The sequence below is a fragment of the Dermacentor variabilis genome, chromosome 1 (assembly GCF_050947875.1).
Source record: "Dermacentor variabilis isolate Ectoservices chromosome 1, ASM5094787v1, whole genome shotgun sequence".
Taxonomy (NCBI): Eukaryota; Metazoa; Arthropoda; class Arachnida; order Ixodida; family Ixodidae; genus Dermacentor; species Dermacentor variabilis.
In genome coordinates, this window is record NC_134568.1 from 174,635,060 (window position 1) to 174,657,512 (window position 22,453).

The 22,453-nt window shown below is 47.5% G+C and overlaps 1 protein-coding gene across 14 annotated transcripts in view; it reads left to right on the forward strand.

The window, feature by feature from the left end:
• LOC142588201 (prolyl endopeptidase FAP-like) overlaps nucleotides 1-22,453 on the forward strand; it is a 501,149-nt gene that overhangs the window by 428,003 nt on the left and 50,693 nt on the right. For 9 of the 14 annotated variants that reach the window (XM_075699759.1, XM_075699816.1, XM_075699733.1 and 6 more), the window contains 3 exons: nucleotides 6,634-6,748; nucleotides 10,824-10,922; nucleotides 20,468-20,562. In XM_075699759.1, the coding sequence (XP_075555874.1) occupies nucleotides 6,634-6,748; nucleotides 10,824-10,922; nucleotides 20,468-20,562 (309 nt within the window). Of the gene's footprint in view, nucleotides 1-6,633; nucleotides 6,749-8,175; nucleotides 8,195-10,823; nucleotides 10,923-20,467; nucleotides 20,563-22,453 lie in introns of those variants that run through there. The other 5 variants (XM_075699742.1, XM_075699826.1, XM_075699809.1 and 2 more) reach the window with 2 other exon arrangements.

A 22,453-nucleotide genomic window follows, 5' to 3' on the forward strand; every position in this document is an offset into this window, starting at 1 on the left:
CGCATGAAAGAAGCGCAGGAAGAACACTGCCAGGAACAAGTAAACAAGCGAAAGTGTAAAATAAAGATTGCTGGTAGCGTTCTTTTTTAATTAGCTCTGGAGGAATTATAGAGAAATATATATTTGCGGAACAATCACAGTTCTTTTGGATCCTTCGTTTATTGCTCTACCAAGTTCAGTGCCAAAGCCGACTCGTGTTGTTATTTGGGAAGTTGCGTAGCGATGCGTGGCAACCAGTACCGTACAACCGCGCAGTGCGCAGGGTAGTAGAACTTGTTGTTGGGCGAGTTGGTTGGGGTCTAATGCATACATTGTTGCGCCTAAAAGGAAAATAAAGGCTTGGGAGGGAGAGTATGAAAAGACAGATCGAGCGCACTCGATCCGTCGTTTCACACTCTCCCTCGCAAGTCTTTATTTTCCTTTTTGGCGCAACAATGTATTCATTAGAGCGCAGGATGCTGCCGTTCTAGACGTACTGCGCCCACCGCAGAAGGTTATAAAAACGCTCACATTAGCACAGCGGAGAAGTGGCTACGTCAGGTGGCTCGACTGATAACTGTAGAAGCGCCATTCAAAACGCACGGAATTATTCTTCATTTACGGAGGCATTTTCTCTACTTCCGCTTTAAATAAAAAAGGTGTTGATCCATAAATATTTTCATAAACAACGGTTAAATTTGTTAATTTTCGCTTTTCCTTCCTGTTTGGCTTTTGCCTCTGCTCTCTCCCTTAGTAGATCGCTTAATTTCTCAACTCTTTGCGACTCTTGTTTCCAGTTGCCAATTTTGCACGAAAAGGGCTGTACAATTAGGGAAAAGCCAGACGAGGTAACGGGTGACAGTCATATTGCTTATGGGTTTAACGGTTATTGAAGGGCTTGTATTATTTCGCATTATTTTGTTTTCCACCTTATCTAACCCATATCGCGGGTATATGGTTCCGAGGATCTGCAAGCGTCGCGGCGAGCCGTCACTCGAGGAAATAATGAAGCAAAAGGAAAAGTTAAACGCAACTGGCGTTTCCTCCACCCGCAGCTCGTTCCTCGAGCACACAGACCAGCTGACTACGAACCGAATCCTTTCCTGGTCCCTGGATCAGTCTAAACAAAGAAGATTGAACTAACGAAGCAACAGCGATGCGCGTGATCGTTGAATAGATGATGACAAGTGAACTCACCTCGAGTTAATCGCGCGGGCACCGAATAGAACAGAAAACTGCCCTTTACACCCCAGGAGATGCCAATAAACTCCGCCATACAAAAGGAGTGAAAAAACTGGCAACCATTCCACTCTGTGAAGACGGAATGGCAGCGAAAGCTGACGACAGTCAAAGCTCTCAAACGAAAAGCAAAGTGCTTCACCCCTGCCGCCGGTTGGCCCGAAGATAGTGCGACACCAGGCCGAGCCTGGTGGAGGTGAAGCAGGCGTTAAGCACCCCCATACGGGGGCCGATCCCGACGGTAGTGCAATGCTGGGCCGACCCGCGGCGGAGGTGAAGCAGGCATTAAGCACTCCCCATATACGTGGGCCGATCCCGAAGATATATAGTGCAATACCGGGCACACCCGCGGCGGAGGTGAAGCAGGCATTAAGCACTCCCCATACGTGCGTCCAGCCCGAAGGTAGTGTAATGCCGGGCCTATCCGCGGCGGAGGTGAAGTAGGCATAAAGCACTCCCCATACGTGGCCCCATCCCGAAGATACCGAAGGGCGCGTTACAGGTTCCCGAGCCCGCAGGGTATCACCAGGATCGGCCTACATGATGATTCTTTCTGTTGACGGACGCCGAAAAGCTACGGAGGTTAGACATACACAGCTTTCGCTATAAAAGGCAGCAAAATGGTGACCGCCGAATAGATTGATTTGTCGGCGCATTAGGAATGTGTGTGAGTAGTGGTGGCGTGGGCGGGGAGGGGGAGGGGGGTTTATACATATATATATATATATATATAATATGGTTTGAACCCCCCCCCCCCCCCCACTCGAGGAATAGTGGGTGCGCCACTGCAAACTGTCGTCTTTTCTGAGAGGGCCGGGACAATGCAACATTCCCGGAAACTGTGCAGCTGATTCAGCAGCGCGGCAGGCGTGTCTGAAAAATCAGCTCACTGGACTTTCTATAACGCTACCTAAAATAGCTTACATGAACATGATTCTATAGAGTTTCTAAACTTGTTAAGTACGCTAAATTTTATATACCAACAGTGCCGAACAAACGGTCTGCAAGTCGTTATTCACCATTTCCGGCTAGGTTATCTGCACGAAACAGTTTCTGTGTATACATCGCATTGGCCGTGCTGAAAACCCTCACTGCGAAATGTTGCAACACACACAAGTGCTACATCTTTTAGTATGCTACAAACACCATAAGCCAAGACAGTGATTGGTATCGAAAATAATGAGGCTTGATCATAGGCATATGCTCATAGCGAAGCTGTCCGTCTCTTTGCCAACAAATACACTTCAAAAACGCGCATTTATTGGTCTAAGTGGGTTTGTGTAGGCCAGTTTCAACGCCTACACAGATATTACGGTAGGTATAAGTGAATGCAACTTGTTGTCAGGGCAAGTTTTTTTCTTTCTTTTTAAAGCAGTGACATTGTATTTCTTTCTTTTTTTCTCTCTCTCTTGTGACATTCTGCGTTTATGTCGTCTTGTGTGTTTTTTTTTCTATTCGTCATTGTCTACGACTTGTCTGGAATTTGTAACTTCTTATTGCTGTACTACCTCTGATTTATTTTTTGCGAACGTCTGCGATATATATATATATATATATATATATATATATATATATATATATATATATATATATATACATATATATTGTTTTGCTTTTCCTTGTGACAAGGAGTAGTCGGAACTGTTCCTTGACGCTGATCTGATTTTATAAAAGTACGTCAAATATATACAATACATCGAGCAGCATGCATTGGAACAAGTGTTTTTCGTCAACATCGATTTTGTCAAACTGACTCCCGGCGCGTTTCCTTTTCCTGAAAGGAAGGCTTTCCGAAAGGCGCATTGAATTTCAAATTAAATAGACGTCGTCAAGGCCCGTCTGCGTGAATTATGCAACGACTAGGACGATTGCCACAAATCTGTCCTTCAAATCCGAAGTGCATCCACGTGGGTATACGTGTGTCGCACAATTTCCTCGTTTCAAAACTTGAATGTAGCTTCACACACACACACACACACACACACACACACACACACACACACACACACACACACACACACACACACACACACACACACACACACACACACACACACATACGCGTATATATATATATATATATATATATATATATATATATATATATATATATATTGCAAAGAGTCACTCAAACGAAAGCCTGCGGTGGCTCGCCGTCACTATTTAAGTCAAAGTGAGAAACACACGCCCTGACTGGCTACCACTGTTGCCGACTAAGTTGCCCGCCGAATTTTTCTTTTATATTTAACATTTTCTCTGGCTGCAATGTGTATTTGAACGAATGTGTCCGCACGAGGTGCATCCTGGCCTGACGTAGAGTGGCGACGCGTCTGAAATCCGTTCACGCATTCGAAATGACTGAAAACGTGCATAAGTGGTAGAACGAGGGATGAGTGTCAGGCTGGAGCCAACGTTGCAGCCAGGGGACGTGTTTTCGTCGGGGCCAAGCTCTTGCCGAAACGTTGGCTGCTGCCTGACACACATCCCTCGTTCGACCACTGTGAATCACTTGAGTCTTCACCTTCCTGCGAACCTCTGTCGTCTTTAAAAACAAACATTCATGATTGAAGCTGCGTGTTCGCCTGTATCAAACGTCACCGACTAAATTGTCAAGAACAATCGCAGTTCCCTAGACACCCTCAGCGCGAGAGGAAGACGTCGCGCAGTAGTGTTATAACGAATACACGCGGCATTGGTTTCCCCTACCTGTCCGTCGCTACCGCCTCATGTGAAAAAAAATGAGATAGAAATCTAATTGAATTGAAGCAATATATTTAATTTGTTCACGAAGCCGAGCTCGCTCCTCACCTGTTGACCCGGCGCGATTTCTCCTGGCTTATCTGAGCAGCAAAGCAAGGAAAGCACTTTCGCATTGCACATCGTCTGCTAAGGTTCGTCTGCTCCTTCGTCGTCTCGATAACAACTTCCGCTATGACGTCTGCAGTGTCTCTTGAAGGCCGCTGCCAGTCAAAGTAATCACCGAATCGGGTTAGCACCGGACGAAGATTTCCTGCGCGTTCCAACTAATGTCATACTTTCAAAATTCCCACTCCGTTCATTTTCTATCTCTCTAAAGCAAGCTAATTTCGCGCACGTCAGTGAAGTTCGGATAAGACTAAAGTGGCCACCTTCGAGTCGCCTCAGACTGCGAGCGAAACGCGGTCGCACTGACTTCTCACGCTCCGTCGCGCGAGTGTGGACAGCAGCCGCACTGCGCCGTGCCGCTCCAGTTGTTCGGCGCAGTGTCGCGCGACCAGCGGCCGAAGTGGTTGCACACCCCCTTGCCGGCCGAACAGGGCCCGTTTCGCGGCCGGCTCCTCTCGGCGATCTTGTCGTGGCAATCTGCCAGAATGTTTCGCCAGCGTCCAAAGACCGTTAGACACGCTACGAGCACCGACTAAAGGATTCATCGCTGTCGTGCTTGTCTTTCTGCGCTTCGTGTTCCGGCCAGTGCATGAGGCCGCAGGGCGCTGACAGTGACGAAGTGTGCACGCAAGTCTGTCACGAGAACCGCGCACATTTATCGGGGGAGGGGGACCGATGCAACCGCGGGCCTTCCCTTCGCGCGGTCTGGTCGCCGAGAAAGATGCGCCCCCCGCCGCCCCCCAGGAGCGAGCATTGGTTTCTCGTCGCCACTGCTCTGGTGGCTTAATGCTGTGCGCCGTACATCGCCTTTCTTTCTCTAACCTCCCCACAACCCATCTCATCACGCCATCTTTGGCCTGTTCCAGCGCCCGCGTTCCTAGAGAGGATACACGAGACGCACCGTTCGCTCGAGCTGGGAAAATTAAGGCTGCAATGATTTATTTGCGTGCTGGCGGTTTCGGACAAGCTGTAAGAAGACGAGCGATTAGTTTAGTTCTCTCTCTCTTTCTCTTTCTTTCTTTCTTTCTTTCTTCCTTTCTTTCTTTCTTTCTATGTCATCCGGTTAATTCCGAGTAACTGCAGCTTGTCGTCGTTGGTACTGTAGCACAAAAAAAGTCGCAGTTTTGCCCGAAAAGAGAAACATTGATAGCGATAGCAAAGTATTTGACAATTACAAGAAGTAGGGTTGTTAGTTTTGTCGGTGGCATAAATTGCAGTAAACATTCGCTTACTAATTCAATTAACAAGCATGGTGTCACGCGCCGCACAGACACACGTGAACAGGTCTCACTAGCTGACCGCGAGCACACGCTGTCGCAACGCTGGAATGACGAAGAGCACCTGCTTCTGGGAGCGAACGCTGCGTGCTGCCGCTCGCTTCACCACGTCTCCGATACTGGGGTTATGTGACGTCCAACACTAGGCGCGCGATCACGTTACCCGCCCTCTTCAGTATGCGCTTGATCACGTGACCTCCAACATTGGGTGCGCGGGAAGACGGCGCACATGAAGCCACCGTCCTTCTTGGTTCGCACCCACAGCCATAGCCTCCTCGATAACAGGAGCGTGTGCGATAACAGGAGCGTGTGCTGCGGCATAGCCTCCTCGAGGAGGCTATGCCGCAGCACACGGCGCGCGGGCCGCTCATTCTTATTACTTTACGCGGAACAACACGGCGGCGGCGAAAATTCGCCTCGATGTCAAGTTAATGGCTATCGCAATAAATGTATGTCTAGCAGCAGCAATAAGTGCACCCGGGACAGCAACAGTGTAAGGAATATTTTTTCCCACTTCATGGATGGCTTCAGTCCAGTGTAGACGCCGTAACCAATAGGAATTCAAAATCTCTCCTTCTCTCCTAAACGGGAAGAGCAGCACAGGCTTTGAAGAGGACACATGGTTTGGGTAAAGTGCGACGCCGAATTCCTCGAAACGTTTCGTGTCTGGCATGAAATGTCATGGTACTCCGGTGATATTTTCTTTAAACTATTTGGTGCGTGCCATACTACACTGAGTGTCTTGGGACGCATAGAGCGAGAAGAATAACGGGATTCAATGGGATCAATTTTTTTTCTTAACTTTTCGTTATAGGCCAGTTGCTCGCTCCTAAACTCGCGTACTACGTGGCGCCGACAGCCAAAATGGTGTTGTGCATCCGCTCCCTTGGCTGTGAGCAGCGCTGGCTAACACTCATATGGCTAATCTTGTACGCATAAACAAATACACAAGAAAGTGGAAGGGAAGATGGCCACCGCGTTAGCTTGTTTGGTGAAGCACCGCACGCGTAACATGGAATATGTGGGTAAGGCTCCCAACTGCGGCAAGTTATCTTTTCTTCCACTTTCATTTCCATTTTCCCGAGTATTTCTACATTTTTAACTAAACGTAACAGATAATTTCCGCAACGCTTTCTCTGGCTTCATCGTCTGTTTTCGTCATATGGGGACGTATACATTGAGCCTGCCTCTGTCCGCGTGGCTGCAGCGAAGTGCCCTACAGACAGCGTGCGGTGAAGTGCCATGCGCTGACGTGTCGCTTTCTCTCGCGCAGGAGCTGGTGTCCTCGGCACCGGACAGTCGCAACTGGCGGGGCATCGGCATCGCGCTTCTGGTCATCGCTGGGGTCTGCGCCCTCATCGTCACCGCCGTCATTCTGCTCACTCCCGGTGACGACCTCGCTCAATTGCTCGCTTGCATTCGTGCGCCATGTGTGTCGTGCCAACTGAAGCGTCGCCTAATTCAGTGTTCAGCGTGGACTTTCTTGGCAAGGGAAGATACTAGCACATAGCCTGCCAGGCTGACAGCCCTTTTCAAAGGGCCGCAAGAGAAAGAAAAAAAATTCTGTTTGAGAGCCGCATAGAGGAGCCGCATAGGAAGGTTATTTGTAAAGGGACGCAAAAGCGGGATAGTTTCTTACGTGGCCTATACATAGAACATGGGCGTCGCAGATTGTATTATTGCCAGTGTCGTTGTATATCTTTTGATTGCATCTGCTTCTTGTTGCTGAGAAACTCCTACCTAATAACCCGTGACTGAATGTGGCCCAAGATCGTTGAATGTCGCTAAGTCTCGAAATAAACTGAGAGAATGCGTTGCGTAAGAGATCGAGAACAAGAATTACTGTCTCAGCAGGTATATACCCGGCCGCTAACGGCACATAGGCCCTGCGAAGAGTTGCATGCCATGGCTGCCGCTTTTGCACCAGCTACTTTTAACAGCCTAAGTGATATGTAGGCGCGCTGGTTGCTACGCGTTGTCGTTCCTCGTTTGTTTTGTCACTTTCTGTTTTAGTTGCAGTCCCGAAGAATGGTAGAAGTTTCATTACTGGTATCTGTTTACTTACCTCAACACCATTTGATCAGATATCTGATAATATTCTCTAGCGTTCGCTGCCATCAAATCACCGCTTACCTTCCTCCCCTGGTATTGCAAACAGTACAAGTCAGTGTGAACGGCGTCGGACTTGCGTGTCTTCTTGTGGGTGTGGGAAGAATCCTATCGATCGAGTGTCATTGTTGTTTAAGAAAAGTTCGCTACGATGTGTCAGAGAACTATTTGAATTCATATGAAACGGACGACGATGGGCTAGCTTTTCCTCTCTATTGCCACTTGGCAGCAAATATGCGACCACAACTCAGAGGCAGAGTGGCAGTTTGCTAATAACGAGGCGTTTTTACTGAGCCATCGGTGAACAGATACCACTGCTCGAAGGACTGCGTAAGATTACAGAGCTTTTAGGACGGGTGGCTGACTCATCGTATCACCATCCAGTTTTAGTTAGAATTAGTTATGTCACTACTAAGCGTTGTGTTTCCCAATAAAAAAAAGACCAACAGCATTTAGACTGAATCTCGGAACACTACACTCTACTGTTAACGTGTGACAGTAACGTAACGTGCACGTAGGGTCTTCTCGCATGCATAGTGGTATAGTTTTCTTGGTTCTCTAATGTAACTGGAAAGACGACCATAGATAGCACGTAACTAATTCCCTTTGGCACTTTGCTGCACGGTTCTTCATTGCAGGGAACACAGCGAAGATCCTGTCTGCGAGGTCACGTAAGGCCTTAACAGTCAGAGGCGGGCCTGTTGTTGGCCTTTCAGAGCTGGCAGGTATCATGCTTGTCGGAAATGGCGCCCTCCTTCATAAATATATATAAAAAAAGAAAGATATCTGAGTGCGTCATAGTCTGTGAAGTTTAGCCAGAGTGTTTTATTCTCAGACCTATCCTCCGATGCAGCTACTTAAGGGCCCCGGATGGCTAGAGACCGTTTATAAAAGCGCGAATCTAACTTTCTAAAAATTAACAATTCCCTTAAATATGGTGGCCAGCACACTGTTAAAATGGTCATTAGTGTACATTTGCTGCATTGTTCTTGCTTTTGTGTGTTAGACATTATGATATAGGCATCATGATAGCAACATGAACGCCCTAGCTGCACATTATAATGAGGGGCCGAATGCACGTAGATTTTCCTTCGTAAGGGCTGCTTGTTACAGGACGGCTGCATTTTCTAATAACATGTCCAACATCAGGATTGGCTGGCGTCTGCTCTTACGAACGTTTTTTGTGAGTGCCGGTCCAGTATTTTACGAATTCGTCAGCTGTCATGTTTTGGGCAGTGGAAATTGCGGGAAATACAGCTTGGCCCTTTTCTAGAGGCTTCATCAATGCCTGCAATGTTTAACACTTACTAGTCCCGCGATTGTTTTACTCGTAATTTTTGTGTCCATTGCCAATAGCAAAGTATAGCCGCCGCGAGGCACCTCAGACCTAATTTTCTTAGAATGGCTGTACGTTCAGCGGCTCATGTCGCCAAACAAGCTGGAAGCACCCCCGTTTTTCAGGCCATATGTGACGGATTGCCAAGTTGTGTTTTTGACATTCACTTCAAGTGGCGCGTTCTGACGGCGCCAGTGTGGCTGGACAATTTCGTCTTGTTCACATCTACCTGAATACCTAAATTAGCAGTGTGTTTTGTTACGAGGTCATTACGCTCCCTGTCCGGTTGTCTCAACGTCTAGTGTTTGTTTTCGTTCAAAAACAATACACGCTCTTTATTGTGGAATTTTTTTTACAAGCCAGCCTTTATTCACATTATGTAAAACTTGTTTTTGATTAGTACACAGACAGGCTGCCGGGATACGAACAAAGCGTTGGTGCAGACAGTCACTCCGTCGAAACTGCGAATCAGTTATCGTAGCGCTCATTTTATGCAAAATTCAATAATTCCATACTTATATGTTAACCTGCCACGTAAGAGGAACGGTCTCACGCTTCCGGGTGCAATAAACATTTTTTCATAAACTGCAATATCGCGAAATAATTTTCCTATAGCTCCTCGTGGCGTAAGTCTTCGCAGTTCCTGAACTGGAATCAGTTAGAGTATTTTTATATGTAGTACAATATGTAGTGCAGTGCATTGTGTGTTTGTAAGAGAGATTGTAAGCCTAATTGTAGCGTCTGTTTAACTATCAACTGTCGTTTTATTGGTGAGCAGCGCCGCTGTGTCTTGGGCACCACCAGCTAAATAAAGCCGACTTAACAGTTTTGAAAAGAACCTTTGACGCTTCCTGGCAAAAAAAAAACAAGGTAAATTGTCATGCATAATATTTCATTTTTATCAACAATTGTCGCACCACGCAACTTCCAACGTGTTGTGTCGGCGTGGTTTTAAGTGGTTATGCTCTCGCAAAGAAAACTAATTCGCGTTTGTCAAGAGAAGCAAAGGTAATGGCGTAGTCGTAAAAGCTGTATCTGTAAAGAACATAAAAAATAGAAGGATGCAGTACAGAAAAGACAACATCTCTAAGGAAGCAGCACACGCAAATATTGTTGCTGCTCGTAAGCAGCGAGTCGCGTTGGCTTTCTTGAAATTCGGCGCACCTTTAAACCCGAAAAAAGAAAGGCTACGCAAGGAACTAAAACTGATGTTTTAAAATGTGCTCTAAGAACCTTATTTTCACATAGCGGCATTAAAGTTAACCATTAGAAAGTGTAAAAGGAGGATTCGTCAGGTGGCTGCTAACAATACACAGCATGTTGCTTACCGCTCACAAGGCTTCGATTTCATTAAGAAACTTGCTACATGTTAGCTGGGGCACCTTGCCTATCAACCTATAAAACATGTCCAGCGCTCTTAGTTTTCTAGAAAATGCATTAGCATTATACCGATAGTTATTCGTTCTGCTTCTGGGAGTGAATCTGTTCCCTAGTTACATTCCAAACTTGGTGCTTAAATTACAAGCTCGTTCTATGGCAGGCTTATAGCAGGGCTATCAAAGGATTGTGCTTGTAGTAAACGTTTACAAGCGATTCCATAAAATTTTATTATTTGCTTGGCCCAAACGCAATTTCTATTCTGAGAGGGCGCTGAGAGAACAGTACGTGCATTTGGGGGTTTTGCTATATAGCACTGGTGAGTCGTCCTAATAGGAATGTAACTGGCTGCATGGAATAATATTCGAAACAATTTTCAATAAAAATGGTGAAACTGGCGCCCAGTGAAAGAAAGAAAAGGCGAAGTAGATTCTCGAAACGGGTACTGTTGATACATAAAAATTTAAGAAGAGAGAAAGCAAAAAGCCTGCTGTCGTGAAAGCACTTCCGGTATAGAATATAGACTGTAGCCGCCATTCTGAGTGGCGCATTTCTCCGGGGTTCGTTCGCTGGCAGCGAAGCTGCGCGTGCCTTCCCGTGTGACATGCAGTCGTCGTGAGTGCCTTTGGTGTTTCTTTCAGGAGACAAGGGACCCCGCGTGAAGCAGGCCAGGATATCGCTCGAAGAGGTGCTCCATGGCACGTTCAACCCGCGCAAATTCAACGGCTCCTGGGTCTCGGGTGAGTAGAGCTGCCTCGCGTCGAGGACCGAAAAGGCCGGGACAAAGCAACGAAAAAGTAAACGACGCGTGCCCCACCATCCTCTCCGTGAGCGGTGTCCTCTCTTCGTGCCCGAGCAGCAGAAGAGAGCGCCAATCGCTCCGGCACCAGTTCGCGCGGATTGCCCGTACGTGACGCGCCAAAAGCGGCTCCGGCAGCCGCAGTAGCCTCCGCGTGCTTTCCTATACGTGCGCTGCGAACGCGAGACCCGGCGTGCAATGCGTCCCTTTCTTCTCTACTGTGGGGAACACGGGGCGCTGGCACCGGGCTAGAAAGCCGCCTACCGAGCTTGCGCTGGAGCGAATGTGCTCGAAACGGCCCATCGGCTGCGCCCTCCAATATGATGACGATGCAGGAATAACTACATCCGCTGTGGTTGCTTAGTGGCCAAGGCGTTGCACTGCTAAGCACGAGGTCGCGGAATAAAATTCCAGCCGCGGCGGCCGCATTTCTGTGGGGGGTGAAATGCAAACGAACGCCCGTGTACCCTGCTTTGAGTACACGTTAATTAAGGAAGCCCGGGTGGGCGTGTCCCCTATACGGCGTACCTCATAATCAAATAGTTGTTTTAGCACGTAAAACCCACTAAAGAGAAGAAACAAAGGAAAAAGGGGGAAAAAAAAGAAGAAGACGCCCGCCGCGATGTCAAAGTGGCTTGAAAGACGAAAATTATCGTCCACCTGAGTGTATAGCACGAATTTACAAAGGAAAGCCATACGGGTCTCGCAGAATGAAATATTCACAATTGAAGAAGAATCCTTCCTGGTGATCCGGGTACATTGCGAATCGCATTTGACTGCGCAAGCGAGGATTTATGAGTTCTCAACGTGGGAAAAGTGAGTGTTCAGCCGCACACAAAGTTTTCACAAATTTTGTCAGAGAAACAAAGCAAAAGCCGTATCTTAATACAGCAAGAAGAAAAGAAGTATTTGTGCGTTAAGGTCGACTAGCATCTAGTGTACAGGGACCGTGTCGCTGCAGCATATGCTAAGGTGAAAATCTCGTTAAATAATCACCCTGTGTGCCAGCGCAGCAAGTTCTCTGTTTTTCCCGCGTAGATGTTAGGCTAAATCAGAACGTATTAGGCCATTCAGCCAGGAGAGGTTGAATACTTGGCAATTTCTATAACGTCTCGAGATTGCATTCTTGTCCTGTCGTGACTATACAAGAGACGACGTCTTGCATCACCTTACGGCTACCATTAAAGCACTCCGCTCGCCCCGAGTTTCCAAGGGAACAGAGATATTATCAGTGTCGGAAAAGCAGAACCGTATGCAAATTGCTCATTTTAAGAGCGCCCTAGATTTCGTATCGACTAACTTGCGTCCCCGCACTTGTTTTCCTGAAACTCTGCCGCTAAACATTCTACTGAACCTCCGCACTTCCTCCCGATGTCCTACAGTGAAGCCCTCGTGGAAAACACGGCGCTGTTATTCACCGCAGCTCACTGCCGCGGTGCAGGAGCTGAGCGGTTATAGATTTTGTGTCGGCAACGTGGCGCTCTCAAGAAAGTCGCTGTTCGTTCTTCCCATACCTTCCTTCTTGCCTGTCAGAAGTGGTGCGTCATTTTTCACAAACACGACGAAAATAATAATGAAAAAAAATTAAGGAATTTTCTTTCCATGGAAAAGTTCTCGCACGCTAATCTAGCATATATATATATATATATATATATATATATATATATATATATATATATATATATATATATATATATATATGTATATATATATAAACACACTAGTTTCATACTTTCTTTCTTCTTTTCTTTTCGTTCTAGTACACTTCGTAGTGTAAAACAGCCAGGCGTAGATAAGAGAACGCGAACATGTGCTACGTGCACTCTTTATGGCCAGCGTTCCTTGGTTCTTTTTTGAGCCCACCAAAGTGTTTCAGTATTGTTCTGCTCGTTTCTCGCCTGCTTGCGGCGAGAACTTGTTGCCTTGGTGGCTCCATCGCCAAAATGAAAGCTTTTTTTCTGAAGCGGTCGTGACAATGCCTGTGGAGGACAGCAAAAAAGAAAAGTGTACGCCTTTCTTTCTTTCTTATTTTTTATGTCCAAGTAAAAAGCGCGGCTATCGCGCCTCTCAGCTGTGGACACTTACAGATGCCATTCGTAAGGTAGTTGGGCGCCGCGGTAGCCAGTGTCTATGGCGTTGCGCTGTTGAGCTCGAAGTCGCGGGTTCGATCCCATCCGCGGTGGCGGAATTCCTATTTCTCGAAATGCAAACACGCTCGCGTACTTATATTTAGGTGCGCGTTAAAGAACCCCAGGTGGTCAACATTGATCCGGAGTGCCCCACTACGGCGTGCCTCATAATCAGATCGTAGTTTCTGGCACGTAAAACCACAGATGTTAATTTTACATTCTTCACGTGTAAGTTATTGCGCACACTGTGACGATGTTATGAAGGCATTTAATTATAAAATTGTTATACACAAGAACAAAGTGAGGCAGTTTCGTTCTTGTTGTTGTTATAAGTTGCTATCAACATATTTATTTATTTGTTCGTTCATTTATTTGTTTAGTCAGCCACACCACTGTGCAAAAATGGTAAGAACACATGAGGCACCATTCGACCTGCCATGAACGCATGCCTTCATATGTCATAGAATTCCAGGCCCCCGATGTTTCGAGTCGTTGCCGGCAGCGAGAATACTCGCCGAGTTTCGCGCTCGGAGGCGACGCCACGCAGTTTGCCAAACACCAGCACGAGCGTATATTTCGTTGCAGAGTGCATTCTTCTAAGCCTCGCCGGCGCTTCTCGCGGCGCCGCGAGCAATAACGGCTCGCATTCAGAGGCACACGACAAACTGTTGGCGCGGGCGCTTACCGCAAGCATTTCGAAGCGTGCGCTGGAAACGCGTGCAGCCAAGTGCGGCCGACGTGAGTGGCCGCGCGTGACGCCTGCTTGCGCAAGGCTAAGCGTTTGTCGGAGTTAAGTTGTCACTGCGGGGCTGTAATGGAATACGACGAGAGAGATAAGAGTATTTAACGATTCGGAAGCCGGCCTTGTCGTCCTGTTTAGTCCCGCAGATACGACGTCAGCCGAGCGCGCTCTGCCCGTCACATGCAAAGATTGTATATATGTCGCAAAAGGCACGCATGCTTTCGGTGATTTTGGCGGCATTGTAGACGGAAGAGCCCGCCACAGCTATTCCGTGTCGCTCTGAATATACTTTTGTTTTCACTCTCCTCCGCTCCGATGAGCTATTCTTATCTGAGCCACACCGCTGTCGGGAAAAGTCTCGCAGAATCTTTTATTATCCGACACGAGCACGCTGGCGTTTCATAAAATCCGTAATCTCGAATGCATTGAGCGAACATTATTCGCACTCGCTCGCTTGTGGATGAAAAATACACATACGTACGAGCTCCTAGATTGGGCGAAGTAAGCATGTAGTAGATCCACAGTTGTTCGGCGTCTTTTCATTGCGTATATTTTATTCGTGATTACTTTTTATGGCCTTTTGCACTCTCATCGGAGATACTGTTTACGGCACGCCAATACTTTTCAACGTCTCTCGAAGCAATAAGAGTCGGAGAATTTCATTAGCATATCTTCGTGCAAAGCTTAATTTACGCCGGCAGGGAGTGCAGTATAGACGAGGACTCAGTGAGAGCGCGATAAGAGGAGGCGTAACCTTTCTTTTCTCTTTTTCTTCTTTTTTTTCCTCCAGGGATGATATACGCTATCTGCTGCTTCGGCATCGTATTCCTTTCTGTCTTCGCCTTCCAGTCGCAATGCGAAATCTTGGCCGCTTTTGTTGTTTCGGCGCGGGATCTGGCAAGCACAATCGGAAGCTTCGAGCTCGTCGGCCGTCTGTCGACTCCTTTTGTTTATCTTCTCTCGCTACTAGTGATGCGCTAAATGGAAATGAAAGAGTGTCCTTAAGAAAGACAAAATCAGGAAAAAAGGCCAAGCACATATAAACAGCTCGGCGCACTGCATGCGCCGGGGAGCTCGCGATAATCTTTCATTTCGTTCGAGCTTCCAATCCCCTTTGTCTCGACCGTTTCATTTTCTCTCATCTCACTCAATATCGCGCGCACGCGCGCACTCTTTCAGTTGTCTTTCCTTCTTTCTTGGCGTTCTTTTATATTTGTTCCTCCCATCGCCAGGCGCGATGCATAAATGAAGAGTTGCTAGGTCAAAAGGGTGCTGAGGAGGCTTTGCGACGGGTGCTCGTTATATACTTTCCCATGCACCCCCCCCCCCTCCAGTGAGGAAGTTTTATCCAATTCCGAGGCGACCCTTCTTCCTCAGGCGCGCCGTAATTGCTACTTACGCGGGAAGAAGTTGCGCGTGTGACTAGGCCGGCGCGAGGAGCGCGCGGCTTCCCGCCATGCGGTGAAGCGCGGTCCCGACGAGCTGCAGGGAGTGATGTCCAAATTGCTTTCCCAAACTGCGGCACGCACAAAAGTAGGCTTTCCTTTCCCTTCAGGCTCGTTGTTCATGCACTCTCGAAAGCCAGCTCGAAATGGCCGCCAATTAAAGTCTGGTTGTGAAGGTTCCCCTTGGTTTCTTTTTCCTTTCTTTTTTTTTAATACGTGTACATACACGAAACATTGTTTTCATTTACATTTTCTATTCTCAAAGCTGAATCTCTTTTTTTTTTTTGACGTCGAAGAAAGGTACATAAATTTAGATGAAACAAAATCAAAGGCTTCACTTAGTCGGAGTTACTGATACACAGGTAGGGTATTAAGCTATCTCTAGCTTGTTATGCCGGGACTAGCTACTAATAGCCCCCTTTGTGACTTTATTGGTTTCTTTTTTAGTGAACGATTAAAGATGGACGTCGTTGTCCGTACACCCATCCGGCTAAGCTAAAAGAAGCCGGGGTCGCCATGTGCGCCGTTATACCTGCGCCCCCCGCCATCGCTTCAGTGTAAAGTGATTGTAACGCAATCGCTTCACATTAAAATAGGCAGAGAAAGGTTGCAGACTAAAAGGTAGGAGTGGGAAGCTTTAAAAACGTTTCGGCTGCTTCATCGGGGCCTTGTTAAGCTGAACGAAAGAGGGTCCAAGCATCCGAGTGGTCAAAATTACTTCAAAGGGCCACCCTCCTCCTCCGCCACCACCACGGCGTCGGTAATGACCCACTGTGCAGCTACGGTGCGTTAAACTCCACAATTTAATTTAATTAGCGGAACTGAAGTGCATTTCTTTAGAATAAGCAATCCGGGTGGTGACCATGTTAACTCGGATCCTATGACAACGGCGTCTCACAGCACTCGACAATTGTAACGAAGGGGGCCTCGTGCTGTCCTGCACGCGCTTTTTTTTTTTTCTAAAGGGTTTTATTCGACCAGACAAGGTGTCGCCAGACTGTGGGTTTCGTCTTGCGTTCAGTTGTTGCTATGTGCAGACTAGACTATAGACTACATCGTAGAAGCTTGCGGTTGCAGGCACCGTCACACGTGAGTCTCAACCACGTGCTCCAACGAAGCAACTAGTCCTCGAAACCTTACTTTGAAAGCATGGCTAGGTAAATAATTCCATTAACTTTTACACACGTCACTGAAGTTTTTTGACGTCGATTCTATGGGCCGCTTTCAGCTGCAACGAATCGCCGCCTCTTTGTTTCCGTTTATTTACCTTACTTTGAGAACGGCATGAAAGCGAGATGGCGCCGCATCACCGCCGGCGCCGTATCGGCTATAATGAGGCTGGTAGCCGTCGCTCTTTCGAATACGCAATCCGGGTGGGGACCATATTGACTCGGATCCCATGACAACGGCGTCTCACTGCACTCGACGATTGTGACGAAGGGACCTCGTGCTGACCCGTGGTCCTCTTTTCTGCAAACCAGTACAGTGGGTCGGCGGAAGGATCCTCTCCGGTTGCTGCGCTGACCCGCAGCTTCTGCATCATACACGTGACGGCAGCCCTACGCATTCCGCGCTGCTCGGTGCTCTTGGTGGCGCCCGACGGCTATTTTCGGTTTCACCGACAGACAGAAAGCAGGCGCTGTACGGCTCTATAGGCCGCCGCCGCCGCACCAGCGCGAAGAAAAAGCAGCAGTAAGGGCACGTGGGAATAATTTATGGGCCGACAGAGGGGTGTGCACCTGCACGGGAGGTAGCCAGGTTAATCTTCGCGGAGGGCAGGTGCAAAGGCGCCCGGCGACGAAGATACAGGCCGCTTGTGACAGCAGTGGTAGTAGCGGCGCGGCCGGCCCGTTTATCACGTGGGATGCGCGTGCCGAGTTGACAGCGCATGGCAGCGGCGCCTGAAGAACCCGCGACATTTTGCGCAGACTTTACCTCCTTCCTGCGTGGCCGCGTTGCGCCTGCGGATGAAATGACGCTCGGAGATTCGAGTTGGTACCGTGAGGAAATATATAAAATCCGTACGCCAGGGGGCTTCTGCCGTATTTCTTTGGACGCCTCGCTGAGAAGACTGCATGTGCGCGCCATTGGCCACATTTTGCGCGGAACAGCTGCGCTTGAGCTCCGAGTGCCGCGCTCCAAGGACAAGCCACGACGACATCTCAGGAATCGAGGCACAGGAACGCTGCTGCAGTCGTCGGAGAAAAGAGGGCCGGGACTCTAAAAGCCGAAATAGTATCGCTATTTCTATTTCGTACCGATCACACGTCGCATCTTGTGCCAACATGCAAAGAGAGAGAGAGAGAACTGCGAATATCATGTACTTTCGAAACCTTATTGAAGCTATAGCATGGAATGCAAGACCAGAAACTAGCTTTATCTGTTCATCAGAGAACGCGTTTATTTTATTCCAAGGTACGTGCTAAGTCACAGCCAAAAACGCGTATGCGTGGTATCTGTGCCAATTACTTAGAAAATTTCAACACAGTCCTATTGACTTTCCACCCAAAATTTGGCACTTTTCTTGTACAGGCGGTATATGGTGTCTGCTCATGTTGCATTAAGTCATAGTCTTCAACTGGCCGTGAGGACGTTCAACCCTTAAACTTGACGGAACCTTTGAACCCGTGAGATCACCGACGATGAGTGTCAGGCAAACAGTTCGGCCGAAATCACGGTTTCGCCTGTTTGGAGGAGCGATGATTCTTAGCTGACCACCGGCTTCTCCGATGACAACAGGATCAAGAAAAAAACATACATGTGATGGAACAATTGATATTGGCGTGAACTAATCGTAACGAATCGATGCATAGACTGCAATCGCACAGCTGTGTCAGTGTTGGTCACATCTAAGTAATCTGCCATTAGTAAGTCATAGAACTTGCTCAATAAACTTTACAAGGCTCTATCTATGACAAATGTCGACTAAAACACGCGTTCTTGGCAAAGAATTCTCACTTAATTTGCAGAGACCTTGTCGCGAAAATTAAGCAGACCGCAATAAATCATTATTATTTCGTCTTCCAAGTAAAACTGTTTCCCTAAAATATTTGCTATTAAATTACTCAATTTTGACAAGTTCGTAGCACTATACTACATAATATTTTACCCTAGTTTAATTTCTTCTCATTAAAACTTTTCTACGCTGTTGTTGTGTCAGCAGCCTATTCAGGATAAACAAAAGTTGTGCCACATTAACTTGCTGTCGGGCTGGATGGTAACACATCTTGGATAATTAGAAGAGCGCGAATAGGCACACTCGTAAACCACGCACACACCGACACACGCAGACATGCTGCGTAGACGTGAGGTGGACGTATCTAGTGCGTCTGCGTGCGCAGGTGTGTGCGTGGTTGCGAGTGTGCCTGTGTGCGCGCATTTTTTGTTTATCTAAAAAAAGTTTCTACCTCAACGTGCTAAAACTGAGGCGAAACTACAGGCGATAGCGATTCTCGGCAATGTGTGCGTAACTCGAGCGAAACCCATTGCCGATTTTGCGACCCGAATGAAATTTGAATTTCACTCCCAGAACGAGGGCTTGCGCTCGTGGTAACATGAAAGCTCGCTCGGTCATATTCCGGCTGGCTTCTCCTTTTCCGTCCATGCTGGTCTCTTTTCCTCGCCAGTGCAATCTCTCGAGCTCAATAAAGGCTCTCTAAAGAAGCCAGATTTCCAGAGGGGATGACATAAAAATCGAAACATGAAATAGAGGCTTGCGAAATGATTATCTTTCTTCTTCTTCTTCTCGCGCTCTTTTTCTCAGTAATGAGTTTTTTTTTTATATTTGAAAGAAATGAATAACTAGAAAGTTTCTCCGCGGAAACTCATCTGCGACAACGCAGTAGCAGAAACCGAGGAATGTTCGAGTTGGAATGAATATTTCTGTATTCTCGTATACCCGCAATATCTGGGAAAGAATTCTGTAACGGCTCGCTCTATCCTATAATATGCGTAATTCTGCGCAGTATCCACCGCTGGCTATACCATAGTATATTTGCGTTCTTTGAGCCGGTATAGCCAACCGAGGGAAACGTATTGAGGCGGGCAATTATTGTTTCACTGCTTTGCCAGAGAGTCGAAGCGGCTAAGGTGATGTGAGGTGCATTACCTGAATCAACATTTTTCATTTGACGTTGTGACTTAACCTGGAAAGTCCGACCTACTCTTTCTTTTTTAAGGAAGCAACGGCTGAATGTATGCGTTGCACTTTCATTGTACGTTTGTTCTGGCTGCAAGTCTCACTTGAATTTAAAATTAAGTTCTGGGGCTCTAGATACTTGCCAAAACCACGATATGACCATGATAATAATAACAATATTTGGGGTTTTACGTGCCAAAACTACTTTCTGATTATGAGGCACGCCGTAGTGGAGGACTCCGGAAATTTCGACCACCTGGGGTTCTTTAACGTGCACCTAAATCTAAGCACACGGGTGTTTTCGCATTTCGCCCCCATCGAAATATGACCATGAGGCACGCCGTAGTGGGGGACTCCGGATTAATTTCGACCACTTGGTGATCTTTAACCTGCACCCAATGTATGGTACACGGGCGTTTTTTGCATTTCTCCCCCATCTAAATGCGGTCGCCGCTGCCGGGATTCGATCCCGCGCCCTCGGGCTTAGCAGCGCAACGCCACAGCCACTACGCCACCACGGAAGGTATTCTCTTGAATGGCGCCGAGTCCTGCCAAAAGGGCCTCGTGTGGCGATTCTGCAGACCCCGTTTGCCACACGCAGCGTGCTCGTGTAACGTGCAGCACAAAGGTCCGAAGGTACGCTTGCTACTGTGGCATCACTGTCCTCTGTATTTTTGTGTCTCTTATAATTCTCTTTAAAACTTTTTTCGGTCGAGTACGCTTGTTTGACGTTTAGCTGAAATTGTGCACCTGGGGGCGGAGGTAACAAAAACTCCTACACTCGAGACCACAGTGCAGCGAGGCACGATTTAGCGGACCTTAATGGCGTTGTACGTTCAGGCGCGAGCCCACGTGTACCGTTCCGCATGCACGCACTGCGCGCCCTTATTTCAGCTATTCCGCGATATACAATTGACACGATGTCATTGCTATATATACTCCCTCGCAGCGAGAATTGCGCTCTTTCCTTCAACTACGTACTCCTTGTCTGTGACTCTCTGCGACGGATTGCTCTTGTTTCTTTTCCCACAGACACCGACTTCGTGTACCGGGACGCAGACGGCGCGCTGGTGCTGTACAACGCTCAGAGCAAGGAGAAGAGGACGCTGCTGCACAACACTACATTCGTGAGCGCCGATTCCTTGGTCCCACATTCACGGGGACGCTGCTACGCGAGGAGTGTTGCTCTGAGAGTCATGCGCTTAGTAGAGTTGGTAACTCTCGCGTTATGGTTTGAGTGACAATGAAGCAGCAATGAAGAGCTTCACGGGAAATCGTCATAAGCGGCTAGTAAAACTGAAATGAAAAACCGTATTAGCTTCGACTGCTTCAAAATTTCAATAGTGATTGAACTCCGGTGAAGTTAAGAGATCCTCTATTCTCTGCCCAGGCACCAACGTCATCCGGCCCGATGGTGTCGGGCAAGAGGAAGGATCCAGTGATAGCCGATTTAGCGAGCGCATTTTCAGTCAGCAAAACTAATCACACAGTCAATCAAAGTAGTGTACACACACGCGCACCCCATGTGTATCTTTGCATTTTTTAAAAGAATATAACGGAGTGCATCGGCAAAACGGTCGACAGTACGCGCGTGCACGCTATTAACTCCGCCCATGAAATTGTCCTCGGCTATAGGATGCTTCACTAAGTGGAATATCCCCCTGCGCTTTCTGTCGCTTTATCTCTTCTTGTCTTTTCACTTAATTTTTTTAGGGACGCCTACGCAGATCACTGCTAAAAGCCACGTGGTGCGCTTAAGCACGTGCAAGTCGAGACACGCCCACGGACGAGGCTGGTCTCTCGTTCCGTGCGAATCCATTTGGTAGGGCGTCATGACACAGACTGACGACTATTAGGGCCAGATCTGAATACTATTGAAAATATGGGGTATAATGAAGCTTAACCAGTCAGGAAAGCGAGTTGTGACAAACTGTGGGCTAAGATTGAAGAACAGTGGGACACTCTTTAAGTGGATCCCGTTCTTGTACCAGCGCTCTACGACTCGCTTGCTGAGGTTGTACAGGCTGCCAGAGGTTCATTTGCTATTGTATTATCGTACAAATTCACAGTAGGAAGTATTGCCTCTTGTTTTTTCACTTCATTAAACAGCAGCATAAAAAAGTTGCGCTTGCGATGACGGCAACGGGTCTGCATCAATAGGATATCGCCGCTTGAGAAGAGAATAGAAAAATATCGAAAGCTTCAATATTTTCAAGTCCGCAGATCAAGTGCGATGCCTTAATACTTCCATATTTTTATTCTCCGCGGAAAAAAAAACTTAAGAATGTTAAAAAGAAAACTACATGAAGGCAGCCGCATTTGTGGGCACGTCTCGACTTTGCCGGTGCTCAAACGCTCCACATGGTTTCAAGCAGTGATATGTCCACTCCCCGAAGGAGGGGACCAGCTCAAAGGACATTTACAAATAATCGGGCAGACGCCATAACTTTCCATCTTTAGCTCCAAAAGACGGTCATGGTCTACTTTATCGAAGGCCTTCTAGAGATGGAAGTGAATAGTGTCGACTTGTCAGCAAGACGAAACCAAAGGTGCACTGTGGATAAGGTACGAACACCGATTCATCTCAAGAGCTTCCGCCTAGCGGGACGGCCTAGACGAGGACACATGCTGCAAGGGCCGAGCTTTGCGCGCACGCGCGTACTCTCGACTATTTGGGCGATGTGCTCCCTCATACGGCGCTGATCGGTTCTCCGGTCGAAGCTCGCGTGATATTACTGAAAAAATGCAAGGGCGTACGCTGTGTAAGTTTGCAGCAATGGTTCGAATCACGTGACCAGATCCCATGCTAACTAAAAGAACAACCGCCAGAATTACGCGGGTCCAGTTTCACTCGAATGTCGCAACGCGAACGATTTGATTTTACTGAGTCACGCGAATCTATAGGTAGAAAGACACTGTTTGTCATAAAGGGGAAACTCGAATGGAAAAACTATGAACTGGCAAGGCTGGCGTAGGCTTGGAACTACAAAAACTGGAATCTTTTCCCCATGTTTTACG